The 24,868-nt window shown below is 51.7% G+C and overlaps 2 protein-coding genes across 5 annotated transcripts in view; one reads left to right on the top strand and one right to left on the bottom strand.

Annotated features, from left to right (window-relative positions):
- pHCl-1 (pH-sensitive chloride channel 1) overlaps nt 1–24,868 on the bottom strand; it is a 545,535-nt gene that overhangs the window by 270,912 nt on the left and 249,755 nt on the right. The window lies entirely within an intron of this gene.
- The window catches only part of LOC123755682 (mucin-6-like), a 39,133-nt gene continuing 30,817 nt past the window's right edge, over nt 16,553–24,868 (top strand). Inside the window, exons 1-2 of the mRNA XM_069299947.1 lie at nt 16,553–16,636; nt 20,519–21,401. Of these exons, the coding sequence (XP_069156048.1) occupies nt 16,553–16,636; nt 20,519–21,401 (967 nt within the window). The remainder of the gene's footprint in view (nt 16,637–20,518; nt 21,402–24,868) is intronic.

Consider the following 24,868-nt stretch of genomic DNA (forward strand, 5'->3'; position numbering starts at 1 on the left):
TACCGTGCTGGAGGCTACAGTGACCTCCACTACCGTGCTGGAGGCTACAGTGACCTCCACTACCGTGCTGGAGGCTACAGTGACCTCCACTACCGTGCTGGAGGCTACAGTGACCTCCGCTACCGTGCTGGAGGCTACAGTGACCTCCACTACCGTGCTGGAGGCTACAGTGACCTCCACTACCGTGCTGGAGGCTACAGTGACCTCCGCTACCATGCTGGAGGCTACAGTGACCTCCACTACCGTGCTGGAGGCTACAGTGACCTCCACTACCGTGCTGGAGGCTACAGTGACCTCCGCTACCGTGCTGGAGGCTACAGTGACCTCCACTACCGTGCTGGAGGCTACAGTGACCTCCGCTACCGTGCTGGAGGCTACAGTGACCTCCGCTACCGTGCTGGAGGCTATAGTGACCTCCACTACCGTGCTGGAGGCTATAGTGACCTCCACTACCGTGCTGGAGGCTACAGTGACCTCCGCTACCGTGCTGGAGGCTACAGTGACCTCCACTACCGTGCTGCAGGCTACAGTGACCTCCACTACCGTGCTGGAGGCTACAGTGACCTCCGCTACCGTGCTGGAGGCTACAGTGACCTCCACTACCGTGCTGGAGGCTAGTGACCTCCACTACCGTGCTGGAGGCTACAGTGACCTCCGCTACCGTGCTGGAGGCTACAGTGACCTCCACTACCGTGCTGGAGGCTACAGTGACCTCCACTACCGTGCTGGAGGCTACAGTGACCTCCGCTACCGTGCTGGAGGCTACAGTGACCTCCGCTACCGTGCTGGAGGCTACAGTGACCTCCGCTACCGTGCTGGAGGCTACAGTGACCTCCGCTACCGTGCTGGAGGCTACAGTGACCTCCGCTACCGTGCTGGAGGCTACAGTGACCTCCACTACCGTGCTACAATGAACCATGTTTAGCTCCGGTCTACCTCATTTAGTATCCATGTACCCCAGTCCGTCAAGTCCCTCCGGACGACACAGTCCGTCAAGTCCCTCCGGACGACACAGTCCGTCAAGTCCCTCCGGACGACACAGTCCGTCAAGTCCCTCCGGACGACACAGTCCGTCAAGTCCCTCCGGACGACACAGTCCGTCAAGTCCCTCCGGACGACACAGTCCGTCAAGTCCCTCCGGACGACACAGTCCGTCAAGTCCCTCCGGACGACACAGTCCGTCAAGTCCCTCCGGACGACACAGTCCGTCAAGTCCCTCCGGACGACACAGTCCGTCAAGTCCCTCCGGACGACACAGTCCGTCAAGTCCCTCCGGACGACACAGTCCGTCAAGTCCCTCCGGACGACACAGTCCGTCAAGTCCCTCCGGACGACACAGTCCGTCAAGTCCCTCCGGACGACACAGTCCGTCAAGTCCCTCCGGACGACACAGTCCGTCAAGTCCCTCCGGACGACACAGTCCGTCAAGTCCCTCCGGACGACACAGTCCGTCAAGTCCCTCCGGACGACACAGTACGTCAAGTCCCTCCGGACGGCCTACTGGGGCCCACCATCAGTGTGGCCCAGGGCCTGCTGGGGGGCCACCATGAGTGTGGCCCAGGGCTTACTGGGGACCACCATCAGTGTGGCCCAGGGCTTACTGGGGACCACCATCAGTGTGGCCCAGGGCTTACTGGGGACCACCATCAGTGTGGCCCAGGGCCTACTGGGAGCCCCCATCAGTGTGGCCCATGGCCTGCTGGGGGCCACCATCAGTGTGGTCCATGGCCTGCTGGGGGCCACCATCAGTGTGGCCCATGGCCTGCTGGGGGCCACCATCAGTGTGGCCCATGGCCTGCTGGGGGCCACCATCAGTGTGGCCCATGGCCTGCTGGGGGCCACCATCAGTGTGGCCCATGGCCTGCTGGGGGCCACCATCAGTGTGGCCCATGGCCTGCTGGGGGCCACCATCAGTGTGGCCCATGGCCTGCTGGGGGCCACCATCAGTGTGGCCCATGGCCTGCTGGGGGCCACCATCAGTGTGGCCCATGGCCTGCTGGGGGCCACCATCAGTGTGGCCCATGGCCTGCTGGGGGCCACCATCAGTGTGGCCCATGGCCTGCTGGGGGGCACCATCAGTGTGGCCCAGGGCCTGCTGGGGGCCACCATCAGTGTGGCCCAGGGCCTACTGGGGGCCACCATCAGTGTGGCCCAGGGCCTGCTGGGGGCCACCATCAGTGTGGCCCAGGGCCTGCTGGGGGCCACCATCAGTGTGGCCCAGGGCCTACTGGGGGCCACCATCAGTGTGGCCCAGGGCCTGCTGGGGGCCACCATCAGTGTGGCCCAGGGCCTGCTGGGGGCCACCATCAGTGTGGCCCAGGGCCTACTGGGGGCCACCATCACCGCCACCTCCTGTAGTGAGGTGGCCATCGACTTAATGTACTCCTGCTGTGTTGTGGTCACCACTATCATGACCCACATGACATGAGGGGGACTGTTACTGAGACATGAGGGGACTGTTACTGAGACATGAGAGGGGGGGGGCTGTTACTGAGACATGAGAGGGGGGACTGTTACTGAGACATGAGGGGACTGTTACTGAGACATGAGAGGGGGGGGCTGTTTCTGAGACATGAGAGGGGGGACTGTTACTGAGACATGAGGGGACTGTTACTGAGACATGAGAGGGGGGGGGCTGTTACTGAGACATGAGAGGGGGACTGTTACTGAGACATGAGGGGACTGTTACTGAGACATGAGAGGGGGGGGACTGTTACTGACACATGAGGGGACTGTTACTGAGACATGAGGGGGGGGCTGTTACTGAGACATGAGGGGACTGTTACTGAGACATGAGGGGGACTGTTACTGAGACATGAGGGGGACTGTTACTGAGACATGAGGGGAGGGGCTGTTACTGAGACATGAGGGGGGACTGTTACTGAGACATGAGGGGGCTGTTACTGAGACATGAGGAACAATGAGAGACATGAGGTTACACAGTAACAAGTGAGTGGCCACATATCTTACCCCACCATCAGAGAACATCAGCAGCTGGAGACTGACACCTCACACACCGTACCTGAGAGAGAGAGTGTTCATGTTATTGTTCCATTGTTCTCCACGTGTTCAGACCAGAACTGGCCATAACACTTGACACATAACATGGATAACATTAAGATCTATATATGGGATCTATGGGAAGATTTAACCCACGGAAACACACTACGATTAAAAGATACGATGTTCTGAAACTTTTCTGATGACTCTTCTGATTGTTGGATTGTGGTCTGGATATGATGGGAGGGGTGGGGTGGGGGGTGAAGGGATGGGGAAGGTGTGAGGGGTTGGGGGGAGACCCACACACCCACCACACTCACCCCCCACACACATCCACCACACTCACCCCCACACACCCACCACACTCACCCCCCACACACCCACCACACTCACCCCCACACACCCACCACACTCTCCCCCCACACACCCACCACACTCACCCCCACACACCCACCACACTCACCCCCACACACCCACCACACTCACCCCCACACACCCACCACACTCACCCCCCACACACCCACCACACTCACCCCCCACACACCCACCACACTCACCCCCCACACACCAACCACACTCACCCCCCACACACCCACCACACTCACCCCCACACACCCACCACACTCACCCCCCACACACCCACCACACTCACCCCCCACACACCCACCACACTCACCCCCACACACCCACCACACTCACCCCCCACACACCCACCACACTCACCCCCCACACACCCACCACACTCACCCCCCACACACCCACCACACTCACCCCCCACACACCCACCACACTCACCCCCACACACCCACTACACTCACCCCCCACACACCCACCACACTCACCCCCCACACACCCACCACACTCACCCCCCACACACCCACCACACTCACCCCCCACACCCACCACACTCACCCCCACACACCCACCACACTCACCCCCACACACCCTCCACACTCACCCCCACACTCACCCCCACACACCCACCACACTCACCCCCACACACCCACCACACTCACCCCCACACACCCACCACACTCACCCCCACACCCACCACACTCACCCCCACACACCCCCACACACCCACCACACCCAACAACCAGGGACTGTATTAACCTAACGTTCATCATCAATAAAGGTATATTCATATCTAAATAGTCACTATTGTGTACATAGCTAAGGCTTAACACTAGGCAGTAAGCTGGCTGGTACTCCCGGGCCAGTACTGGAAACTTTACTCTCTATATCTAAGTTCCTCCAAGTTTGAATCCAGTGCTCAGTGTTCTAAATTGGCATGATATTTTTAGAACACTATTTATGTGAGGGCTGATCCGCCAGTACTGTTCAGTCCCTTTGTTCCTCACGGCTGCCACCACCACTCTCACTCTCTCTCTCCCTGCCACCACCACTCTCACTCTCTCTCCCTGCCACCACCACTCTCACTCCCTGCCACCACCACTCTCTCCCTGACACCACAACTCTCACTCTCTCTCCCTGCCACCACCACTCTCACTCCCTGCCACCATCACTTTCTCTCTTCCTGCCAGCACCACTCTCACTCCCTGCCACCACCACTTTCTCTCTCCCTGCCACCACCACTCTCTCTCTCTCTCTCCCTGCCACCACCACTCTCACTCTCTCTCTCCCTGCCACCACCACTCTCTCTCTCCCTGCCACCACCACTCTCACTCTCTCTCTGCCACCACCACTCTCACTCTCTCTCCCTGCCACCACCACTCTCTCTCTCTCTGCACTCTACATTATTAAAACAGTTAACACTGAAAGGCATCACTGAAAGTACTCAGAGTATGGGTAACGATGTGTATCAGTGCTATACCGACGGCTCTGTAGAAGATGGTGGACGATGTACCGGATGTGCATGTAATATATTTGAACAATCTTCTCTCGTACATACAGCAATGAAGCGTGTCAATGACTGGGTATGATATTTTCAACTCAATATTTGATATTTCATACAACTCAAACCGAACTTGCAGGCATATACCTTGCCACTGAATTTCTAAAAGACAAAGGCAGTGGACTTATATACTGTGACTCGCAGAGTGCACTCCTGGCATTGAACGCACATAGTAGTGACACCCAGAAAATAGTCAGTGATGTTCGAATGAATGTTTTAGCTGCTAAAGAAAACAGATTTGAGATTAAATTCCTATGGATACCATCACATGTTGGCATCTCAAGGCATGACACTGTTGATATGCTTGCAAAGACAGCCTGTAGAAAACCAGTGGTAGAAATTGATATGGGTGTTTCATTAGCAGTGACAAAGAGAATACTTAGACAAATATCTAATGAAGATCTCACCGACCTAACAAATTCACAAAGACCTGAAAGTTGTAGCATTAAATATTATGATAGATATCGTGAGGAGACATTCACATATGGGACTAATAGAACAAGAACCCGGCAATGTGATGTTATAGTGGCCAGAATACGCCTGGGATATAGACGTATCTGGCAGCTTTCTCAACCCCCAAATGTCGAGTACACAATGTGTCAACTTTGTGAAAGAGAAAACATGCACTCTCTTGAACATTATATTGTAGAGTGTCCCATACTGACTGACTTTCGCCCTCCTGGGCTAAGGTATGCTGAACTGTGTAATTACTATATGAGTACTGGAATACTTGATGATATATTGGACTTGTATCCAAGATTGACCATGTAATGTATCAATTATACAATGTATGTATGTGATGTAACTATATAACCTGAGCTTGTAAAAGCACCTTCATCACCTTCAGTGATTAAGTGCTTAATTGCACACTAGTTTCTCTATCAGCTATCTCACCCTGTCAGAGTAAAAGAGACAAATGTATGTGAATGCATGTGTGTGTGTATATATGTATATATACATGTATGCATATATGTATGTGTACGTATGTGTGTGTGTGTGTGTGTGTGTGTGTGTGTGTGTGTGTGTGTGTGTGTGTGTGTGTGTGTGTGTGTGTGTGTGTGTGTGTGCTTACTCACCTAGTTGTGCTTGAGGGGGTTGAGCTTTGGCTCTTTGGTCCCGCCTCTCAACTGTCAATCAACTGGTGTACAGGTTCCTGAGCCTACTGGGCTCTATCATATCTACACTTGAAACTGTGTATGGAGTCAGCCTCCACCACATCACTGCCTAATGCATTCCATCTGTTAACTACTCTAACACTGAAAAAATTCCTTCTAACGTCCCTGTGGCTTATTTGGGTACTCAGCTTCCACGTGTGTCCCCTTGTTCGTGTACCGCCCGTGTTAAACAGTTTATCTACCTTGTCAATTCTTCTGAGAATTTTGTAGGTAGTGATCATGTCCCCCCTTACTCTTCTGTCTTCTAGTGTCGTGAGGTGCATTTCGCTCAGTCTTTCCTCATAACTCATGCCTCTTAGTTCTGGAACTAGCCTAGTGGCATACCTCTGAAGTTTTTCCAGCTTCGTCTTGTGCTTGACAAGGTACGGGCTCCATGCTGGGGCCGCATACTCCAGGATTGGTCTTACATATGTGGTATACAAGGTTCTGAATGATTCCTTACACAGGTTCCTGAACGCTGTTCTGATGTTAGCCAGCCTCGCATATGCCGCAGACGTTATTCTCTTTATGTGGGCTTCAGGAGACAGGTTTGGTGTGATATCAACTCCTAGATCTTTCTCTGTCCGTTTCGTGAAGGACTTCATCTCCCATTCTGTATCCTGTGTCTGGTCTCCTGTTTCCACCGCCTAGTTTCATTACTCGGGTTAAACTTTAGTAGCCATTTGTTGGACCATTCATTCAGTCTGTCTAGGTCATCTTGTACCTTCATACTATCTTAATACATCCGTCGTAATCCTCCTCATAATATTGCATCATCATCAAACAATGAGAGGAACGATTCTATACCCTTTGAGAGATCATTCACATATATGAGAAACAGTATAGGTCCAAGGACTGACCCCTGCGGGACTCCACTGGTGACGCCTCGCTACTCTGAGACCTCACCCCTCACAGTGACTCGCTGTCTTCTGTTACTTAGGTACTCCCTTATCCAATGGAGTACCTTCCCTTTCACTCCTTCCTGCATCTCCAGTTTGTGCACTAGCCTCTTGTGTGGTACTGTGTCAAAGGTTTTCTGGCAATCCAAACATATGCAGTCAGCCCAGCCCTCTCTTTCTTGCCTGGTCGTAGAATTCAATTAATCCTGTGAGGCAGGACCTGCCATCCCTGAAACCATGTTGGTGTTGTCGCAAAGTTTCTTCGCTCCAGATGTTCCACTAGCTTTTTTCGCACAATCATCTCCATCAGCTTGCATGATATGCAGGTTAGGGACACTGGCCTGTAGTTCAGTGCCTCCTGTCTGTCCCCTTTCTTGTATATCGGGACTACATTTGCCGTCTTCCAAATGTTTGGCAGTTCATCTGTTACCAGTGATTTGTTATACACTATGGAGAGTGACAGACACAGTATTTCTGCTCCTTCCTTTAGTATCCAAGGGGAGATTCCATCCGGGCCTATAGCCTTTGTCACATCCAACTCTAGCAAATGCTTCCTCACTTCCCCACTGGTAATCCCAAACTCTTCCAATGGTGCCTGGAGTGCGCATGTGCGTGTATGCGCATGTGCGTGTGTGCTGATGTGCGTGTGTGCGCATGTGCGTGTGTGCTGATGTGCGTGTGTGCTGATGTGCGTGTTTGCGTGACCGCTCAGCCAAGATTACCGCACAGGGAGGCCGTCACTGGTCTTCAATGCATTAACAAAGTTGATCCCAACACATGGGTCGGTGTGGGGGAGGGGGGAGGGGGGACGGGGGGGACGGGGGGGGGGTGGAGGCACTCCTGACAGCACAACCAGCCCACTGTGGTGACGGTGATGGTGCTAACGATCATGGTGCTGAAAATGATGGTGACGACGATTAATGGGGATGATGATGGTGATAAAGATGGATCGACGTTGATAGTGTCACTACACATTAACCTAACCGTTCCCCCCCTCGCTAACAGTTAACAAGGCCGCTCTATAACGACACAACTGCGCACTTCGTCTCTAAACTAGAGCCTCCGGGAAGAGCAGGAGAGAGCGAGAGCCCACAACACACACTCGCTAGAACGAGCACCTCGCTGCTAGCGACCAGCCATGTTCCCCCTTGATTAATACCTCATTGGCGGCCAGGGAGTGAGGAACACGCGCGCTTAAAAGAGCCATGATGCGCGCTTAAAAGAGCCATGATGCGCGCTTAAAAGAGCCATGATGCGCGCTTAAAAGAGCCATGATGCGCGCTTAAAAGAGCCATGATGCGCGCTTAAAAGAGCCATGATGCGCGCTTAAAAGCAAAAGCGCCTCGCCTCCCCCCCGTCCCCCCACCCCCGCGAGCTCTGCTGACTTTGACGTAATAATTTATATGTTTCATGGCTCAAGGTAACGTTGTAGACACGAGGCAGCCTCCTGGGCCACACTCGCTTACACCAGGTCACTGTGGTGCCTGGACCACTTACACCACTATGGTGCCTGGACCACTTACACCAGGCCACAATGGTGCCTGGACCACTTACACCATAGTATATATATATATATATATATATATATATATATATATATATATATATATATATATATATATATGTCGTACCTAGTAGCCAGAACTCACTTCTCAGCCTACTATGCAAGGCCCGATTTGCCTAATAAGCCAAGTTTTCATGAATTAATGTTTTTTCGTCGACCTAACCTACCTAACCTAACCTAACCTAGCTTTTTTTGGCTACCTAACCTAACCTTACCTATATATATAGGTTAGGTTAGGTTAGGTAGGGTTGGTTAGGTTCGGTCATATATCTACGTTAATTTTAACTCCAATAAAAAAAAATTGACCTCATACATAGTGAAAAGGGTAGCTTTATCATTTCATAAGAAAAAAATTATAGTAAATATATTAATTCAGGAAAACTTGGCTTATTAGGCAAATCGGGCCTTGAATAGTAGGCTGAGAAGTGAGTTCTGGCTACTAGGTACGACATATATATATATATATATATATATATATATATATATATATATATATATATATATATATATATATATATATATATATATATATATATATATACATACTGGCCGTGTATAACTACTGCAATCCTACTGCAACATGACTGCAGTATCATTGCAATGTGAGACCAGGGGGTGGCACGCTACCTGTGTGTCAGCACAACCTCTCTCATGTGATCATCTCTGGCTCACAACCTGGGCCTCGCCCTGGTTGTGATGACCACCACCTCATAACCTCCTCACAACCCTCATCAAGCCGGCACACTGCACCACCCCCACCCCCCCTCACTCAACCACAACCCGGTGGTTGCCTCACACCAGGATAACTCACAAGCACCACAGTGTTGCCACAACCTCACACTGTAACAGCACACTGTACCAGCACAGTGCTACCATGCACCACAGTACCATAAGCCACTGTGCCCCGCCCTACACTGGGTATGTTTACATGCCCCAGACGTCACACCTTCCACCAGCTGCCCCGCTCCTCTAATACCCTCCCCCCACCACCACCCCACTACCCCCCCCCCACCAGCACCCCACTACTACTCCCCACCACTACCCCCACACCCCACCACTACCCCCACACCCCCCCCCCCCCCACAAGCACAGTGGTGGGCGCGGGTGCCAGGGAGAGTGCCAGTAAGGGCAGGAAGGGTGCCGGAGCCCAGGGCCATGGGGAGAGTGCCAGTAAGGGCAGGGAGGGTGCCGGAGCCCAGGGCCATGGGGAGAGTGTCAGTAAGGGCAGGGAGGGTGCCGGAGCCCAGGGCCATGGGGAGAGTGCCAGTAAGGGCAGGGAGGGTGCCGGAGCCCAGGGCCATAGGGAGAGTGCCAGTAAGGGCAGGGAGAGTGCCGGAGCCCAGGGCCATGGGGAGAGTGCCAGTAAGGGCAGGGAGAGTGCCGGAGCCCAGGGCCATAGGGAGAGTGCCAGTAAGGGCAGGGAGAGTGCCGGAGCCCAGGGCCATGGGGAGAGGGCCAGAATAGAGGGCGGGTAAGGTGCCATAAGCGTGTTAGTGCCACAGGGAGGCAGGGAGTCTGCTAGAGAGGTAGGAAGGGTGCCAGTGCCAGAAGGCGGCGGCGGAAGAGACAGGAGCAGTGCCAGTGCCAGACAGAGCGGCGCTAAGGTTGATGATCTACAAGTTCCCGCCACTCGCCAGAGCCAGTTGTGCCACGCTGGTAACAGTTCACTATATTCCAGCAATGACGAGTGAACCAGAGGGGACTGCGCTCTTTACCTGTAGCAAGACAACATGGTTTATGACTTCAGAATGGAAAACTTTTAGTCTATCTTTTATCCACAGGGGCCAAAAGAGGAGGTTAGGGGCGGTGGGGGCCCCGGAGCCCCCACCGGAGGTCACGTGGGTCCAGTGGCCCCCAGAACCTGTACGGGTATTGAACACTACGACGTCATTGTGACGTCACACACACCCTGAACTCCATACATACAACACATCATTATCTCTTATTTTTGCTACATTAGGTTACGTTGGGTTGGGTTATCTTGAGATAAGGTTATCTTTAAAAGATTTCGGAGATTTAGTGTCCCCGCGGCCCGGTCCTCGACCAGGCCTCCACCCCCAGGAAGCAGCCCGTGACAGCTGACTAACACCCAGGTACCTATTTTACTGCTAGGTAACAGGGGCATAGGGTGAAAGAAACTCTGCCCATTGTTTCTCGCCGGTGCCCGGGATCGAACCCGGGACCACGGGATCACAAGTCCAGTGTGCTGTCAGCTCGGCCGACTAGCTCCCCTTGGGTTGGGTGAGGTTAAGGTGGGTTTGTTTATATAATAGCGATGACGTTAGAAGGGTGCGCGCTTACCTAAGGTCTTGGACCCCAATCACCGTCGCTGGGCGGCCACGGGACACAAATGAAGCACAAGTATATCAACAAATTAACAGGAACTGCAACAGCATCCAGAGAGGGAGGTAGAGAGTGAGAGAGAGAGGGAGAGAGAGGTGAGAGGAGGAGTACGTGAGAGTAATCTGGAGAGTTGGATCACAGTTCACAGTAATTGTGGCGCGGTGTAAATTATTACACGGGCTCCCACGCCCTGCCTCTCCCTCCACCACCACCACCAGTGGTGGACACGGTCTGACGTCCCCGTGTCTAGCACCAGTGGTGGAGGCAAGTTAGACACACTCACACACACACACACACACACACACACACACACACACACACACACACACACACACACACACACACACACACACACACACACACACACACACACACACACACACACACACACACACACACACACACACACACACACACACACACACACACACACACACACACACACACACACACACACACACACACACATGCACACACACACACACACACATGCACAGTCGGGACCAAAGAGCCAAAGCTCAACCCCCCGCAAGCACAAATAGGTGAGTACACACACACACACACACGCGCGATAAGCTCACCAATGGTCCAAGTTAGGCTATCACAACGAAACTTAGGCGCGCGTGCGCACACACACAGCTGAGTGTGCCTGATATTAGGGAGGCTTGATAGCTGAGTGGACAATGCTCTGGACTCGTAATTCTAGGGTCCGGGTTCGATCTTCGGTGATGGCTGAAACAAAATGGGTAGAGTTTCTTTAACTGTGATGCACCTGTTACCTAGCAGAAATAGCTACTTGGGAGTTAGACAGCTGCTACGGGCTGCTTCCTGGTGTGTGTGTACTCACCTAGTTGTGCTTGCGGGGGTTGAGCCTTAGTTCTTTGGAACATTTTTGTGTGTGTGTGTGTGTGTGTGTGTGTGTGTGTGTGTGTGTGTGTGTGTTTGTGTGTGTGTGTGTGTGTGTGTGTGTGTGTGTGTGTGTGTGTGTGTGTGTGTGTGTGTGTGTGTGTGTGTGTGTGTGTGTGTGTGTGTGTTTGTGTGTGTGTGTGTGTGTGTGTGTGTGTGTGTGTGTGTGTGTGTGTGTGTGTGTGTGTGTGTGTGTGTGTGTGTGTGTGTTTGTGTGTGTGTGTGTGTGTGTGTGTGTGTGTGTGTGTGTGTGTGTGTGTGTGTGTGTGTGTGTGTGTGTGTGTGTGTGTGTGTGTGTGTGTGTGTGTGTGTGTGTGTGTGTGTGTGTGTGTGTGTGTGTGTGTGTGTGTGTGTGTGTGTAGAAAAAACTAATTAGTAGTTACTAACAGTTGATTGATTGACAGTTGAGAGGCGGGCCGAAAGAGCCAAAGCTCAATCCCCCGCAAGCACCAAAAAAAAAAATAATAAGTAGGTGAGTACACACCGGTTAAGTTCGCCCACCGCTCAAGTTCAGTCCCGCACAACCAAAGTTAGGCTCGCATAACCTCAAGTTAGGCCTACACGACCTAAACTGGGATCGTCTTAACAACAGTGCCATCAAGGAGGTGTCAGACGAGGCTGACTTGTAACAAAGTTCGAATACGCCATAAACACGTTAAGCCGAGATGTAACAACTTTATAACAAGTTGTAACAAGCGGAAAATAAGGTCAGTTACGGTTTGTGTTTCCAGGGCAGCACGCCAACAGCCTACTCAGCTGGACATTAAAAATCACTCCTACAGCTTTTAGTGAAGTTGGGGGGGGGAGTCGGGGGGGGGGGGGGGGGGGAGAGGGGGGGGGAGGGTGATTTAAGATTGATGATGAGATGCCTCCTACAACACCTGTAGAAATGGGCAATAGATCGTTGTGATGGGAGATAGATTGTGGAAATGGGAAATCAACTGATTTCTCTTTCAACAATTTTTTTTGTAAGATTTTTGGCAAATATTTCATATGTTTTTTTGGGGAAAATAGTTTGTGATTGTGTTTTATACCTGTTGTGTCTCTGTATGGCCGGGTATAGTTGTATGGTCGAGTATAGTTGTATGGCCGGGTATAGTTGTATGGCCGGGTATAGTTGTATGGCCGGGTATAGTTGTATGGCCGGGTATAGTTGTATGGCCAGGTATAGTTGTATGGTCGGGTATAGTTGTATGGTCGGGTATAGTTGTATGGCCGGGTATAGTTGTATGGCCGGGTATAGTTGTATGGTCGGGTATAGTTGTATGGCCGGGTATAGTTGTATGGTCGGGTATAGTTGTATGGTCGGGTATAGTTGTATGGTCGGGTATAGTTGTATGGCCGGGTATAGTTGTATGGCCAGGTATAGTTGTATGGTCGGGTATAGTTGTATGGCCAGGTATAGTTGTATGGCCAGGTATAGTTGTATGGCCAGGTATAGTTGTATGGCCAGGTATAGTTGTATGGCCAGGTATAGTTGTATGGCCAGGTATAGTTGTATGGCCAGGTATAGTTGTATGGCCAGGTATAGTTGTATGGCCAGGTATAGTTGTATGGCCAGGTATAGTTGTATGGCCGGGTATAGTTGTATGGCCAGGTATAGTTGTATGGCCAGGTATAGTTGTATGGCCAGGTATAGTTGTATGGCCAGGTATAGTTGTATGGCCGGGTATAGTTGTATGGCCGGGTATAGTTGTATGGCCAGGTATAGTTGTATGGCCAGGTATAGTTGTATGGCCGGGTATAGTTGTATGGCCGGGTATACATTTAACAAATGAAGGTTTAACTCTTCTAGCAGAGGCCCACAACCCAGCTCCACCCACAGATGGCCCCACAACCCAGCTCCACCCACAGATGGCCCTGTCCTGTGCCCCGGACCTGAGAGGGTTGGGGCTTATGGAGCTTAAACCTCCAAAGAGTTCTGGTTACTGCAGCAGACTGTTCCTGGCGTACAGGTGGACAACGTCCCCCAACCACTCTCTGTCGGAACAGACAACCAACGTCAGCAGCCACACTCTCGCTGCCGCCGGTCGACCAACAATAAACTCTAGTGTGCTTGTAGTCTTCTCATGAGATCACCCTGTACGCCTCTTGATCTTGGAGAAGGGTTCAGCGCTACATATCTAGGTGAGTGCGGCTCCAGCACTGGCCTCGTGGTCCTGTGCACACACCCTACTTGAGCCGCTGTGACTCCCCAGTTCCGGGTTTAGAATGTTCTCAATCCCCCTTTTCTGAATTAGTATTCTCTACCACCCTATCTGCAGCTGTAATTCTCTCTCTCTCTCTCTCTCTCTCTCTCTCTCTCTCTCTCTCTCTCTCTCTCTCTCTCTCTCTCTCTCTCTCTCTCTCTCTCTCTCTCTCTCTCTCTCTCTCTCTCTCTCTCTCTCTCTCTCTCTCTCTCTCTCTCTCTCTCTTTCTGCCTTCTGGGAAGCCTCACCAGGACAAGGGCAAACACCTGTTAACTATACACATTTAATGAACAAAGAACATATACAGTACACTACACAAAAGAGATGAAAATAGTAACATAAGACACTCCAAGCCACTTTAACCTGGTTGTAATACCATACCATACCCTGGCTTCACCAGCCGTCTATATCAAGTGGTCGCCCAACTCCTGGCTTGCCACTTATTACTCCCTCACCAAGTGGGGTTAACTCTTGTACTAATACTATACAATCAGTCTTAATACATATATAACTCAGCCTGTGGCTGTAACACTAGAGACGTCAGTATTACACAATCAGTCCTGAAAGTATATAAGGCTCTGCCTGTGGCTGAGACACTAGAAACATCTGTATAGAAACTCCTCAACATGAGAATGGTCAACCTCTCACATTCCACTGCGTCTTGCACGCCAGTGATGTTACAACACTCTCATAATACATTATAAGTAGTCACCATGAAGCTCTGCTCTGCATCTAGGGGCTCACTACCGTGTATATCTCTAGGTTCTCCCAGAACTGTCTACAAGGGTCTTCTACAGCTCTCCCAGACTGCTACACCATGAAGTTTTCCTCGAACACCAGTGATGCTCCACCACTGATTCCACTCAAGCGCGTGAAACTTCACTTCACTGCTCCTCTTCACAGATTGAGGTCCACCCTTCACTGTCAGGCTCTGCTCTTCCACAGAGTTTAGCATTCACTCCTACAGCCTTGAAGTTTCATCCATTAACTTCTTCTCTGGCTTCGAAGTTCCATCAACTTCTCCTCCAAACAAATCTCAGAACTTATCGGATGCGGGGCACGTTCAGGCCCCAGTCTTCGACATTGGCGAACCCCGTCGCCTACTAAATCGCTATTAAACTGTTTCACCAGCCTCTCCTGGTCCTGACTCCAGCACACAGTCGTCCCCAGGCTTCATACACGACCGCCTCACTGGTCCCTCCTCTTGACGAAACACAAAAATTAGAGGTTCTTCCCTTACTGCCAGGAACACACAGACACTCCAACCTCCTCCCACGACTTCTTTTGCTCTTGTGAGGTCAAGATGTCTGCAGTGAGCCTCATACTCGGCCAACACACTCTCGACATCTCATGTCAAGTCATTTATTTACATATTTCTTCTCTGCCCATGATTTTAAACTATTCATCAATATTAGCCAAGTATTTAATATATATTCACATGTCTATATTTTCTTTGACCTCTCAGTTGGGTCTGGTTTGCTGAATTAATCTCACAGGGTAGACTCGTTTTTTAGGCTACCTGGGGGCCATAACACCCCCACAACCCAGCTCCACCCACAGATGGCTCCACACTACAGGATCTGAGGGAAAAGCCAGCTCCATCGGCTGCGAGTGCCATTGCCACGGTAGGTGGCACCATCCGGCACCCAGGCCACTGGCACCATCCGGCACCCAGACTACTGGCACCATCCGGCACCCAGACCACTGGCACCATCCGGCACCCAGACCACTGGCACCATCCGGCACCCAGACCACTGGCACCATCCGGCACCACTCTGACCCCCGTGCTTAAAACAACAGCAATAAATCCACACCATAGTTTGTTAATAAAGCAAACACCAGGCCCCTCTGACATGTCATGGTGCCGTGGCACCCGGGGGCATCAGTCATGCCTAGGGTGCCATGACAAAGCTGCCACCCAGGCCTCTCACACACACACTCACACACACACACACACACACACACACACACACACACACACACACACACACACACACACACACACACACACACACACACACGCACACACACACACACACACACACACACACACACACGTGGAGAGGACACCCGTCACCTCCACTTGGGGTTAAAACACCATTTTCAAGCACGGTTCCCAAACAGGAAAAGTTCTGAACCACAGCGGTTCTGAACCCCATCAGTACCAAGCGAGTTATTTTTTACAAATGATATAGTTTTGTGGTCTATAACTTTGTAAGACAATGAATTAATGAAATTAATTCATCCAATCTATTTTTAAAAAATTAATAGGAATGTGAGGACCTTGTCATCCGGTCATATTCATATTCCTATTGAATATGAGGAATGTAATTAGGCTGACTTCATCCCAGCCTGTCCAGCGAGTTTGAATAGTTGATACACCTCTTTTCCTGCAGGTCGGAGTTCGATCCCCAGATGGTCCATGTGGTTGGGTACTGTTTCTTCACTTGGCTCTCATAGCTCAGCCTCTTGTGCTCCTTGTCCTCACGTCCCGGCTCCTTGTCCTCACGTCCCAGCTCCTTGTCCTCATATCTTTCCGAAGTGATACATATCGACACTGGCTTAACCGATTCTTTTGATCCATGTGTCTCTATTCCTCCCCCAGTAAGGGCTCGGGCAGCCAGGGGCTGAGGGCCCGCGTCTGCTCCAGTCGCAGGAGACAGGAGGTAGGTTTATGTGACTGTGGGGGTACTGTGGGGGTACTGTGGGGGTACTGTGGGGGTACTGTGGGGGGTACTGTGGGGGTACTGTGGGGGGTGCTGTGGGGGTACTGTGGGGGTACTGTTGGGGTACAGGGAGGGGGGAAGGGCATTAATGTAGCCCCCCCCCCCCTTCCAACCAAAAATTAAACAAATGTAGAAAGTTTACAGTTGTGGTGGTGGCAATTCGTGCTGGTGGTGTGGGGTGGTGGTGTCGACTCCCTGGTGGTGGCTGTGTGTGATTATGAAGTGTGTGTGAGTGAGTGAGTGAGTGAGTGTGAGTGAGAGTATGGGTGTGCCACGAGAGTGAGTATGAGTGAGAGTATGGGTGTGCCACGAGAGTGAGTATGAGTAAGAGTATGGGTGTGCCACGAGAGTGAGTATGAGTGAGAGTATGGGTGTGCCACGAGAGTGAGTATGAGTGAGAGTATGGGTGTGCCACGAGAGTGAGTATGAGTGAGAGTATGGGTGTGCCATGAGAGTGAGTATGAGTGAGAGTATGGGTGTGCCACGAGAGTGAGTATGAGTGAGAGTATGGGTGTGCCACGAGAGTGAGTATGAGTGAGAGTATGGGTGTGCCACGAGAGTGAGTATGAGTGAGAGTATGGGTGTGCCACGAGAGTGAGTATGAGTGAGAGTATGGGTGTGCCACGAGAGTGAGTATGAGTGAGAGTATGGGTGTGCCACGAGAGTGAGTATGAGTGAGAGTATATATATATATATATATATATATATATATATATATATATATATATATATATATATATATATATATATATATACACACACATACACACACGCAGAGCACAGGGGAAAGACGGCCCAAGATATGATGGACTATATCACGCACAAGTGCAAGGACGCAGCAAACAAGTTTGTCCCAGTCCAAAAGGAAAACAGTGAAATGAAGATGAGAAACCCATGGTTTAATCAGAGATGTAGGCTAGCTAAGCAGCAAAGTAAAAGGGCATGGAGAAACTATAGGAATAACAGGACACTGGAGAGCAGAGAAAGATACCAGAATGCCTGGAATGAATATGTTAGGATGAGAAGAGAGGCAGAAAGACAATACGAAAATGACATCGCAAGCAAGGCAAAGACTCAACCTAAATTGTTGCACAGCCACATCATGAGGAAAACAACAGTAAAGGAACAGGTTATGAAATTAAGGATAGGGGCAGAAGGATTCACTACTAACGACAAGGAAGTGTGTGAGGAACTGAATAAGAAATTCCAGGAGGTCTTCACCTTAGAGCAAGGAGAAATTCCAGAGGTAAGTGAGGGAATAGCTAACCAGGAACCACTGGAAGAGTTTGAGATTACCAGCGGGGAAGTAAGGAAGTGTTTACTAGAGATGGATGTGACAAAGGCTATAGGCCCAGATGAAATCTCCCCTTGGATACTAAAGGAAGGAGCAGAAACACTGTGCTTACCACTCTCCATAGTGTATAAAAAAATCACTGACAACAGGAGAACTGCCAGAAATTTAGAAAGCAGCTAATGTAGTCCCGATATTTTTTTTTTTTTTGAGATATATACAAGAGTTGTTACATTCTTGTACAGCCACTAGTACGCATAGCGTTTCGGGCAGGTCCCTGGAATACGATCCCCTGCCGCGAAGAATCGTTAGATTATATATAAGAAAGGGGATAGGCAGGAGGCACTGAACTACAGGCCAGTGTCCCTAATCTGCATACCATGCAAGCTGATGGAGAAGATTGTGCGAAGAAAGCTAGTGGAACATCTGGAGCGAAAGAACTTTGTAACACAGCATCAACATGGCTTCAGGGATGGCAAGTCCTGCCTCACAAGGTTAATTGAATTCTACGACCAGGCAACAAAAATCAGGCAAGAAAGAGAGGAGTGGGCAGACTGCATATTTTTGGATTGCCAGAAAGCCTTTGATACAGTACCACACATGAGGCTAGTGAAAAAGCTGGAGATGCAGGCTGGAGTGAAAGGGAAGGTACTCCGTTGGATAAAGGAGTACCTAAGCAACAGGAGACAACGAGTCAGTGTGAGGAGTGAGGTCTCAGATTGGAGAGACGTCACAAGTGGAGTCCCGCAGGGGTCAGTCCTTGGACCTATACTGTTTCTGATATACGTAAATGATCTCCCGGAGGGTATAGACTCGTTTCTCTCAATGTTTGCTGATGATGCAAAAATTATGAGGAGGATTGAAACAGAGGAGGATAGTAGGAGGCTACAAGATGACCTAGACAGATTGAATGAATGGTCCAACAAATGGTTGCTCAAGTTCAACTCAAGTAAATGCAAAGTAATGAAACTAGGCGGCGGAAACAGGAGGCCAGACACAGGATACAAAATGGGAGATGAAGTACTTAATGAAACAGACAGAGAGAAATATCTAGGGGTTGATATCACACCAACCCTGTCTCCTGAAGCCCACATAAAGAGAATAACGTCTGCGGCATATGCGAGGCTGGCTAACATCAGAACAGCGTTCAGGAACCTGTGTAAGGAATCATTCAGAATCTTGTACACCACATATGTAAGACCAATCCTGGAGTATGCGGCCCCAGCATGGAGCCCGTACCTTGTCAAGCACAAGACGAAGCTGGAAAAAGTCCAAAGGTATGCTACTACACTAGTCCCAGAACTAAGAGGCATGAGTTACGAGGAAAGGCTGCGGGAAATACACCTTACGACACTGGAAGACAGAAGAGTAAGGGGAGACATGATCACTAGCTACAAAATCCTCAGGGATATTGACAGGGTAGACAAGAATAAACTATTCAACACTGGTGGGACGCGAACAAGGGGACACAGGTGGAAACTGAGTACCCACATGAGCCACAGAGACGTTAGAAAGAACTTTTTCAGTGTCAGAGTAGTTAACGGATGGAATGCATTAGGCAGTGATGTGGTGGAGGCTGACTCCATACACAGTTTCAAGTGTAGATATGATAGAGCCCAATAGGCTCAGGAACCTGTACACCAGTTGATTGACGGTTAAGAGGCGGGACCAAAGAGCCAAAGCTCAACCCCCTCAAGCACAATTAGGTGAGTACACACACCAGAATACGTTCTTCCTAGCAAACACATAACGTAACGGCAACGTTTTTAAAACGTTATAGAAACGTTGGACGCTGTGCGTTTGCCGAGATATATTATGTTAGTAAACAATGGGTTTGTGCACCCCATTCTTGGAGTACAGCCATTACAACTACACACACACGTCCACCTCCACTCAAACCACCCGGATAGTTATCTACATATTTTGTCATGGTCTGGAAGCATACTTCGATTCCAACAATAGTCTACTGGTAAACTGGCAAGTGAACCTTTGCCCTAAACAGAGAATAAAGTTAAATAAAGTCTCAAGTTATAACTTTACTCTATTATAAATCGTTGTGTTAAAATTTAAAAAGTGTGTGCTGAACTCGTTTTCTTTGAAGCAGTCTGAAAAATATGCTTTTCTGTATATGATACTCAAGCAGGTACTCGTCTAGATTTCAAATATCCTTTTTTTCCCCATTTTTGAGAATAATGCACCGTATTGTTTGTAACCAAAGATAATGAAACCTAACCCTAACCTAACCTTACCCACACTCACCGTAACATTAACATAATCATGGACACAGAGAATGTAACATAACACTAATTGTGTGGTGGTTTAGAAGTCATTATACCTCAGGGAAGCTCCTCTCTGAGGATAGGATGTCTGAATATGTTATAGTTAACAATGTGTCTGCGATATGTTATATGTTAGACAATTAATGGTCAAAACTAAACAAAAAATGAAGAAGTTTTAACAACAAAGTCATTAAATTATAATGACGCCAGCTTTACCTCTAATATCCTGTATACATTAACGTGAGGCCTCAGGACCTGAGGGACCTGCCCCACTCCCAGCCTCAGGACCTGAGGGACCTGCCCCACTCCCAGCCTCAGGACCTGAGGGACCTGCCCCACTCCCAGCCTCAGGACCTGAGGGACCTGCCCCACTCCCAGCCTCAGGACCTGAGGGACCACCACCACTCCCAGCCTCAGGACCTGAGGGACCACCCCCACTCCCAGCCTCAGGACCTGAGGGACCTGCCCCACTCCCAGCCTCAGGACCTGAGGGACCACCACCACTCCCAGCCTCAGGACCTGAGGGACCTGCCCCACTCCCAGCCTCAGGACCTGAGGGACCACCACCACTCCCAGCCTCAGGACCTGAGGGACCTGCCCCACTCCCAGCCTCAGGACCTGAGGGACCTGCCCCACTCCCAGCCTCAGGACCTGAGGGACCACCACCACTCCCAGCCTCAGGACCTGAGGGACCTGCCCCACTCCCAGCCTCAGGACCTGAGGGACCTGCCCCACTCCCAGTCTCAGGACCTGAGGGACCACCACCACTCCCAGCCTCAGGACCTGAGGGACCACCACCACTCCCAGCCTCAGGACCTGAGGGACCTGCCCCACTCCCAGCCTCAGGACCTGAGGGACCTGCCCCACTCCCAGCCTCAGGACCTGACGGACCTGACGGACCTGCCCCATATCAACAAAGTCCCTACCACCATCTCCTGCCGTAAGGTCCTGACTGTACTGGAGCTCAACTGGTGGACCTGCCCACCACCCGCCCCGCCCACACCCTGCGGATGCCAGGTTCGAGACTCGCTGGGTGTTGCTGGGTGTCGCTGGGTGTTGCTGGGTGTTGCTGGGTGTCGCTGGGAGTCGCTAGGAGGAGGAGGAGGTGGTGGCGTCATGGGTCCATCTGCTTTAGGTCAGTTTGGGCGCCAGCTGACACCAGCTGCCTGGCTGTGAGCGAATATTATATAGCCGTGTTGTTTATATGGTACAGAGTGCACCCAACACTGTGTGGTACAGTGCACGGTGCACCACCAGGGCGGGTATGAGTCCACGGTGCACCACCAGGGCGGGTATGAGTCCACGGTGCACCACCAGGGCTGGAATGAGTGCACGGTGCACCACCAGGGCTGGAATGAGTGCACGGTGCACCACCAGGGCTGGAATGAGTGCACGGTGCGCCACCAGGGCGGGTAGGAGTGCACGGTGCATCACCAGGGCGGGTGTGAGTGCACGGTGCGCCACCAGGGCGGGTGTGAGTGCAAGGTGCACCACCAGGGCGGGTGTGAGTGCACGGTGCACCACCAGGGCTGGAATGAGTGCACGGTGCACCACCAGGGCGGGTGTGTGTGCACGGTGCACCACCAGGGCGGGTGTGAGTGCACGGTGCACCTCCAGGGCGGGTGTGTGTGCACGGTGCACCACCAGGGCGGGTATGAGTGCACGGTGCACCTCCAGGGCGGGTATGAGTGCACGGTGCACCACCAGGGCGGGTATGAGTGCACGGTGCACCACCAGGGCGGGTATGAGTGCACGGTGCACCACCAGGGCGGGTATGAGTGCACGGTGCACCACCAGGGCGGGTATGAGTGCACGGTGCACCACCAGGGCGGGTGTGAGTGCACGGTGCACCACCAGGGCTGGAATGAGTGCACGGTGCACCACCAGGGCTGGAATGAGTGCACGGTGCACCACCAGGGCTGGAATGAGTGCACGGTGCACCACCAGGGCTGGAATGAGTGCACGGTGCACCACCAGGGCGGGTGTGAGTGCACGGTGCACCACCAGGGCGGGTGTGAGTGCACGGTGCACCACCAGGGCGGGTGTGAGTGCACGGTGCACCACCAGGGCGGGTATGAGTGCACGGTGCACCACCAGGGCGGGTGTGAGTGCACGGTGCACCACCAGGGCGGGTGTGAGTGCACGGTGCACCACCAGGGCGGGTGTGAGTGCACGGTGCACCACCAGGGCTGGAATGAGTGCACGGTGCACCACCAGGGCTGGAATGAGTGCACGGTGCACCACCAGGGCGGGTGTGAGTCCACGGTGCACCACCAGGGCGGGTGTCAGTGCACGGTGCACCACCAGGGCTGGAATGAGTGCACGGTGCACCACCAGGGCTGGAATGAGTGCACGGTGCACCACCAGGGCGGGTGTGAGTGCACGGTGCACCACCAGGGCGGGTGTGAGTGCTCGGTGCACCACCAGGGCGGGTGTCAGTCCACGGTGCACCACCAGGGCTGGAATGAGTGCACGGTGCACCACCAGGGCGGGTGTGTGTGCACGGTGCACCATTATTCAACACACATCAATAATGACTCATCAGTAGAGTGCGGTGTAAACTGGGTTTACACTGAGACACACGTCACTGGGTTTACACTGAGACACACGTCACTGGGTTTACACTGAGTGGGTGATGTAAACAGTATACACTGACGTGAACATAACCCCACGATCGCCAACACTGTCGCAGCTTCCAGCTATACCTAGCCACACCCAGCCACACCCAGCCATACCCAGCAGCACCCAGCTGCAGCCAGCAGCAGTCAGCCACACCCAGCAGCAGCCAGTAGCACCCAGCCACACCCAGCAGCCTCCAGCCACACCCAGCAGCACCCAGCCACACCCAGCAGCAGCCAGTAGCACCCAGCCACACCCAGCAGCCTCCAGCCACACCCAGCCACACAGGGATCAATGTAAGAATTAATTAGCCTGCATACGAGGCAGCTCCTATTGGTCCATTCGAGGCAGCTCCTATTGGTCCATACGAGGCAGCTCCTATTGGACTATACGAGGCAGCTCCTATTGGTCCACACGAGGCAGCTCCTATTGGTCCATACGAGGCAGCTCCTATTGGTCCATACGAGGCAGCTCCGATTGGACTATACGAGGCAGCTCCTATTGGCCCATACGAGGCAGCTCCTATTGGTCCATACCAGGCAGCTCCTATTGGCCCATACGAGGCAGCTCCTATTGGCCCATACGAGGCAGCTCCTATTGGTCCATACGAGGCAGCTCCTATTGGTCCATACGAGGCAGCTCCTATTGGTCCATACGAGGCAGCTCCTGTTGGTCCATACGAGGCAGCTCCTATTGACCCATACGAGGCAGCTCCTATTGACCCATACGAGGCAGCTCCAATTGGTCCATACGAGGCAGCTCTATCCACCCATTATTCTAAGACCATTAATTTCCATTCAACTTGTGTCGACTTGGACCTGTGTGCCTACACACCGCACCTGGCCTGGCCTCGGGGCCTGGCCCTTTCAATCTCCCTTCCACCTTCTGTTCCACTGTTGGTGTACTCAGGAGCAGGAGCTGGGACCCTCCTAGCCATCCTGCTGGGCCAGAAGGTCAAGGGGAGGGGGGGAGGGGGAGATTAGGACCAAGTAATTCAGTGTCTCGTTTGACATTCTGACAGTTTTCATGTGAAATGTTTTGACTGCTACGGTAACCGTTCTGGTCTGAGGTTAAGCGTCTGTCTTCAGGGGTTAAGTTGGAGTCCTTACGGTTAAAGTAGAGCTCTCAGGGGACTAAAACAGTGTCTCCAGAGGCTAAACTAGAGTTTTCAGAGGTTAAATTCGAGTTTTCAGAGGTTAAATTCGGGTTTTAAGGGGGTTAAACTAAGTTCTTCAGGGAATAAAGTAGGGATCTTCTGGTTTTAAACCTAGAGGTTAGTTTAAACTTCAGGCGTTAACTAATTATCAGGGGTTAAAGTAGAGCCTTCAGAGGGTGACTAGTTTAACCCGTGAAGCCCAGTCGCCCCATAGAGGGGTGGGTCGACCATGGTGAGCTCTGTAATGTTTTACACAGTCTGCCCTCCATATTCCTTTCTTAAAGATGAACTGTCATAAAGGAGTCGCTACCACCTCTACCACAATCACCACCCCGTCAACCACACCCACCACTACAAGTCATAACCATGCACGCCCCACCATCACAACCATGTCCACCACAACCACACCCACCACCACCACCAGCGCCTCCTCTTACTAATGAATACCATTATCCTTATTTTTATATCAATATTAAATACGACTGAATGAGCCCATCTCCCTACTCCGTGGCGTGTACATATCTAGTTGTACTTCCGTGGGTTGAGCTTTGGCTCTTTGGTCCCGCCTCTCAACTGTCAATCAACTGGTGTACAGGTTCCTGAGCTTACTGGGCTCTATCATATCTACATTTGAAACTGTGAATGGAGTCAGCCTCCACCACATCACTTCCTAGTGCATTCCATTTACTAACTACTCTGACACTGAAAAAGTTCTTTCTAATGTCTCTGTGGCTCATGTGGGTACTCAGCTTCCACCTGTGTCCCCTTGTTCGCGTCCCACCCGTGTTAAATAATCCATTCTTGTCAACCCTGTCAATTCCCCTGAG

The sequence above is a fragment of the Procambarus clarkii genome, chromosome 43 (assembly GCF_040958095.1).
Source record: "Procambarus clarkii isolate CNS0578487 chromosome 43, FALCON_Pclarkii_2.0, whole genome shotgun sequence".
NCBI lineage: Eukaryota > Metazoa > Arthropoda > Malacostraca > Decapoda > Cambaridae > Procambarus > Procambarus clarkii.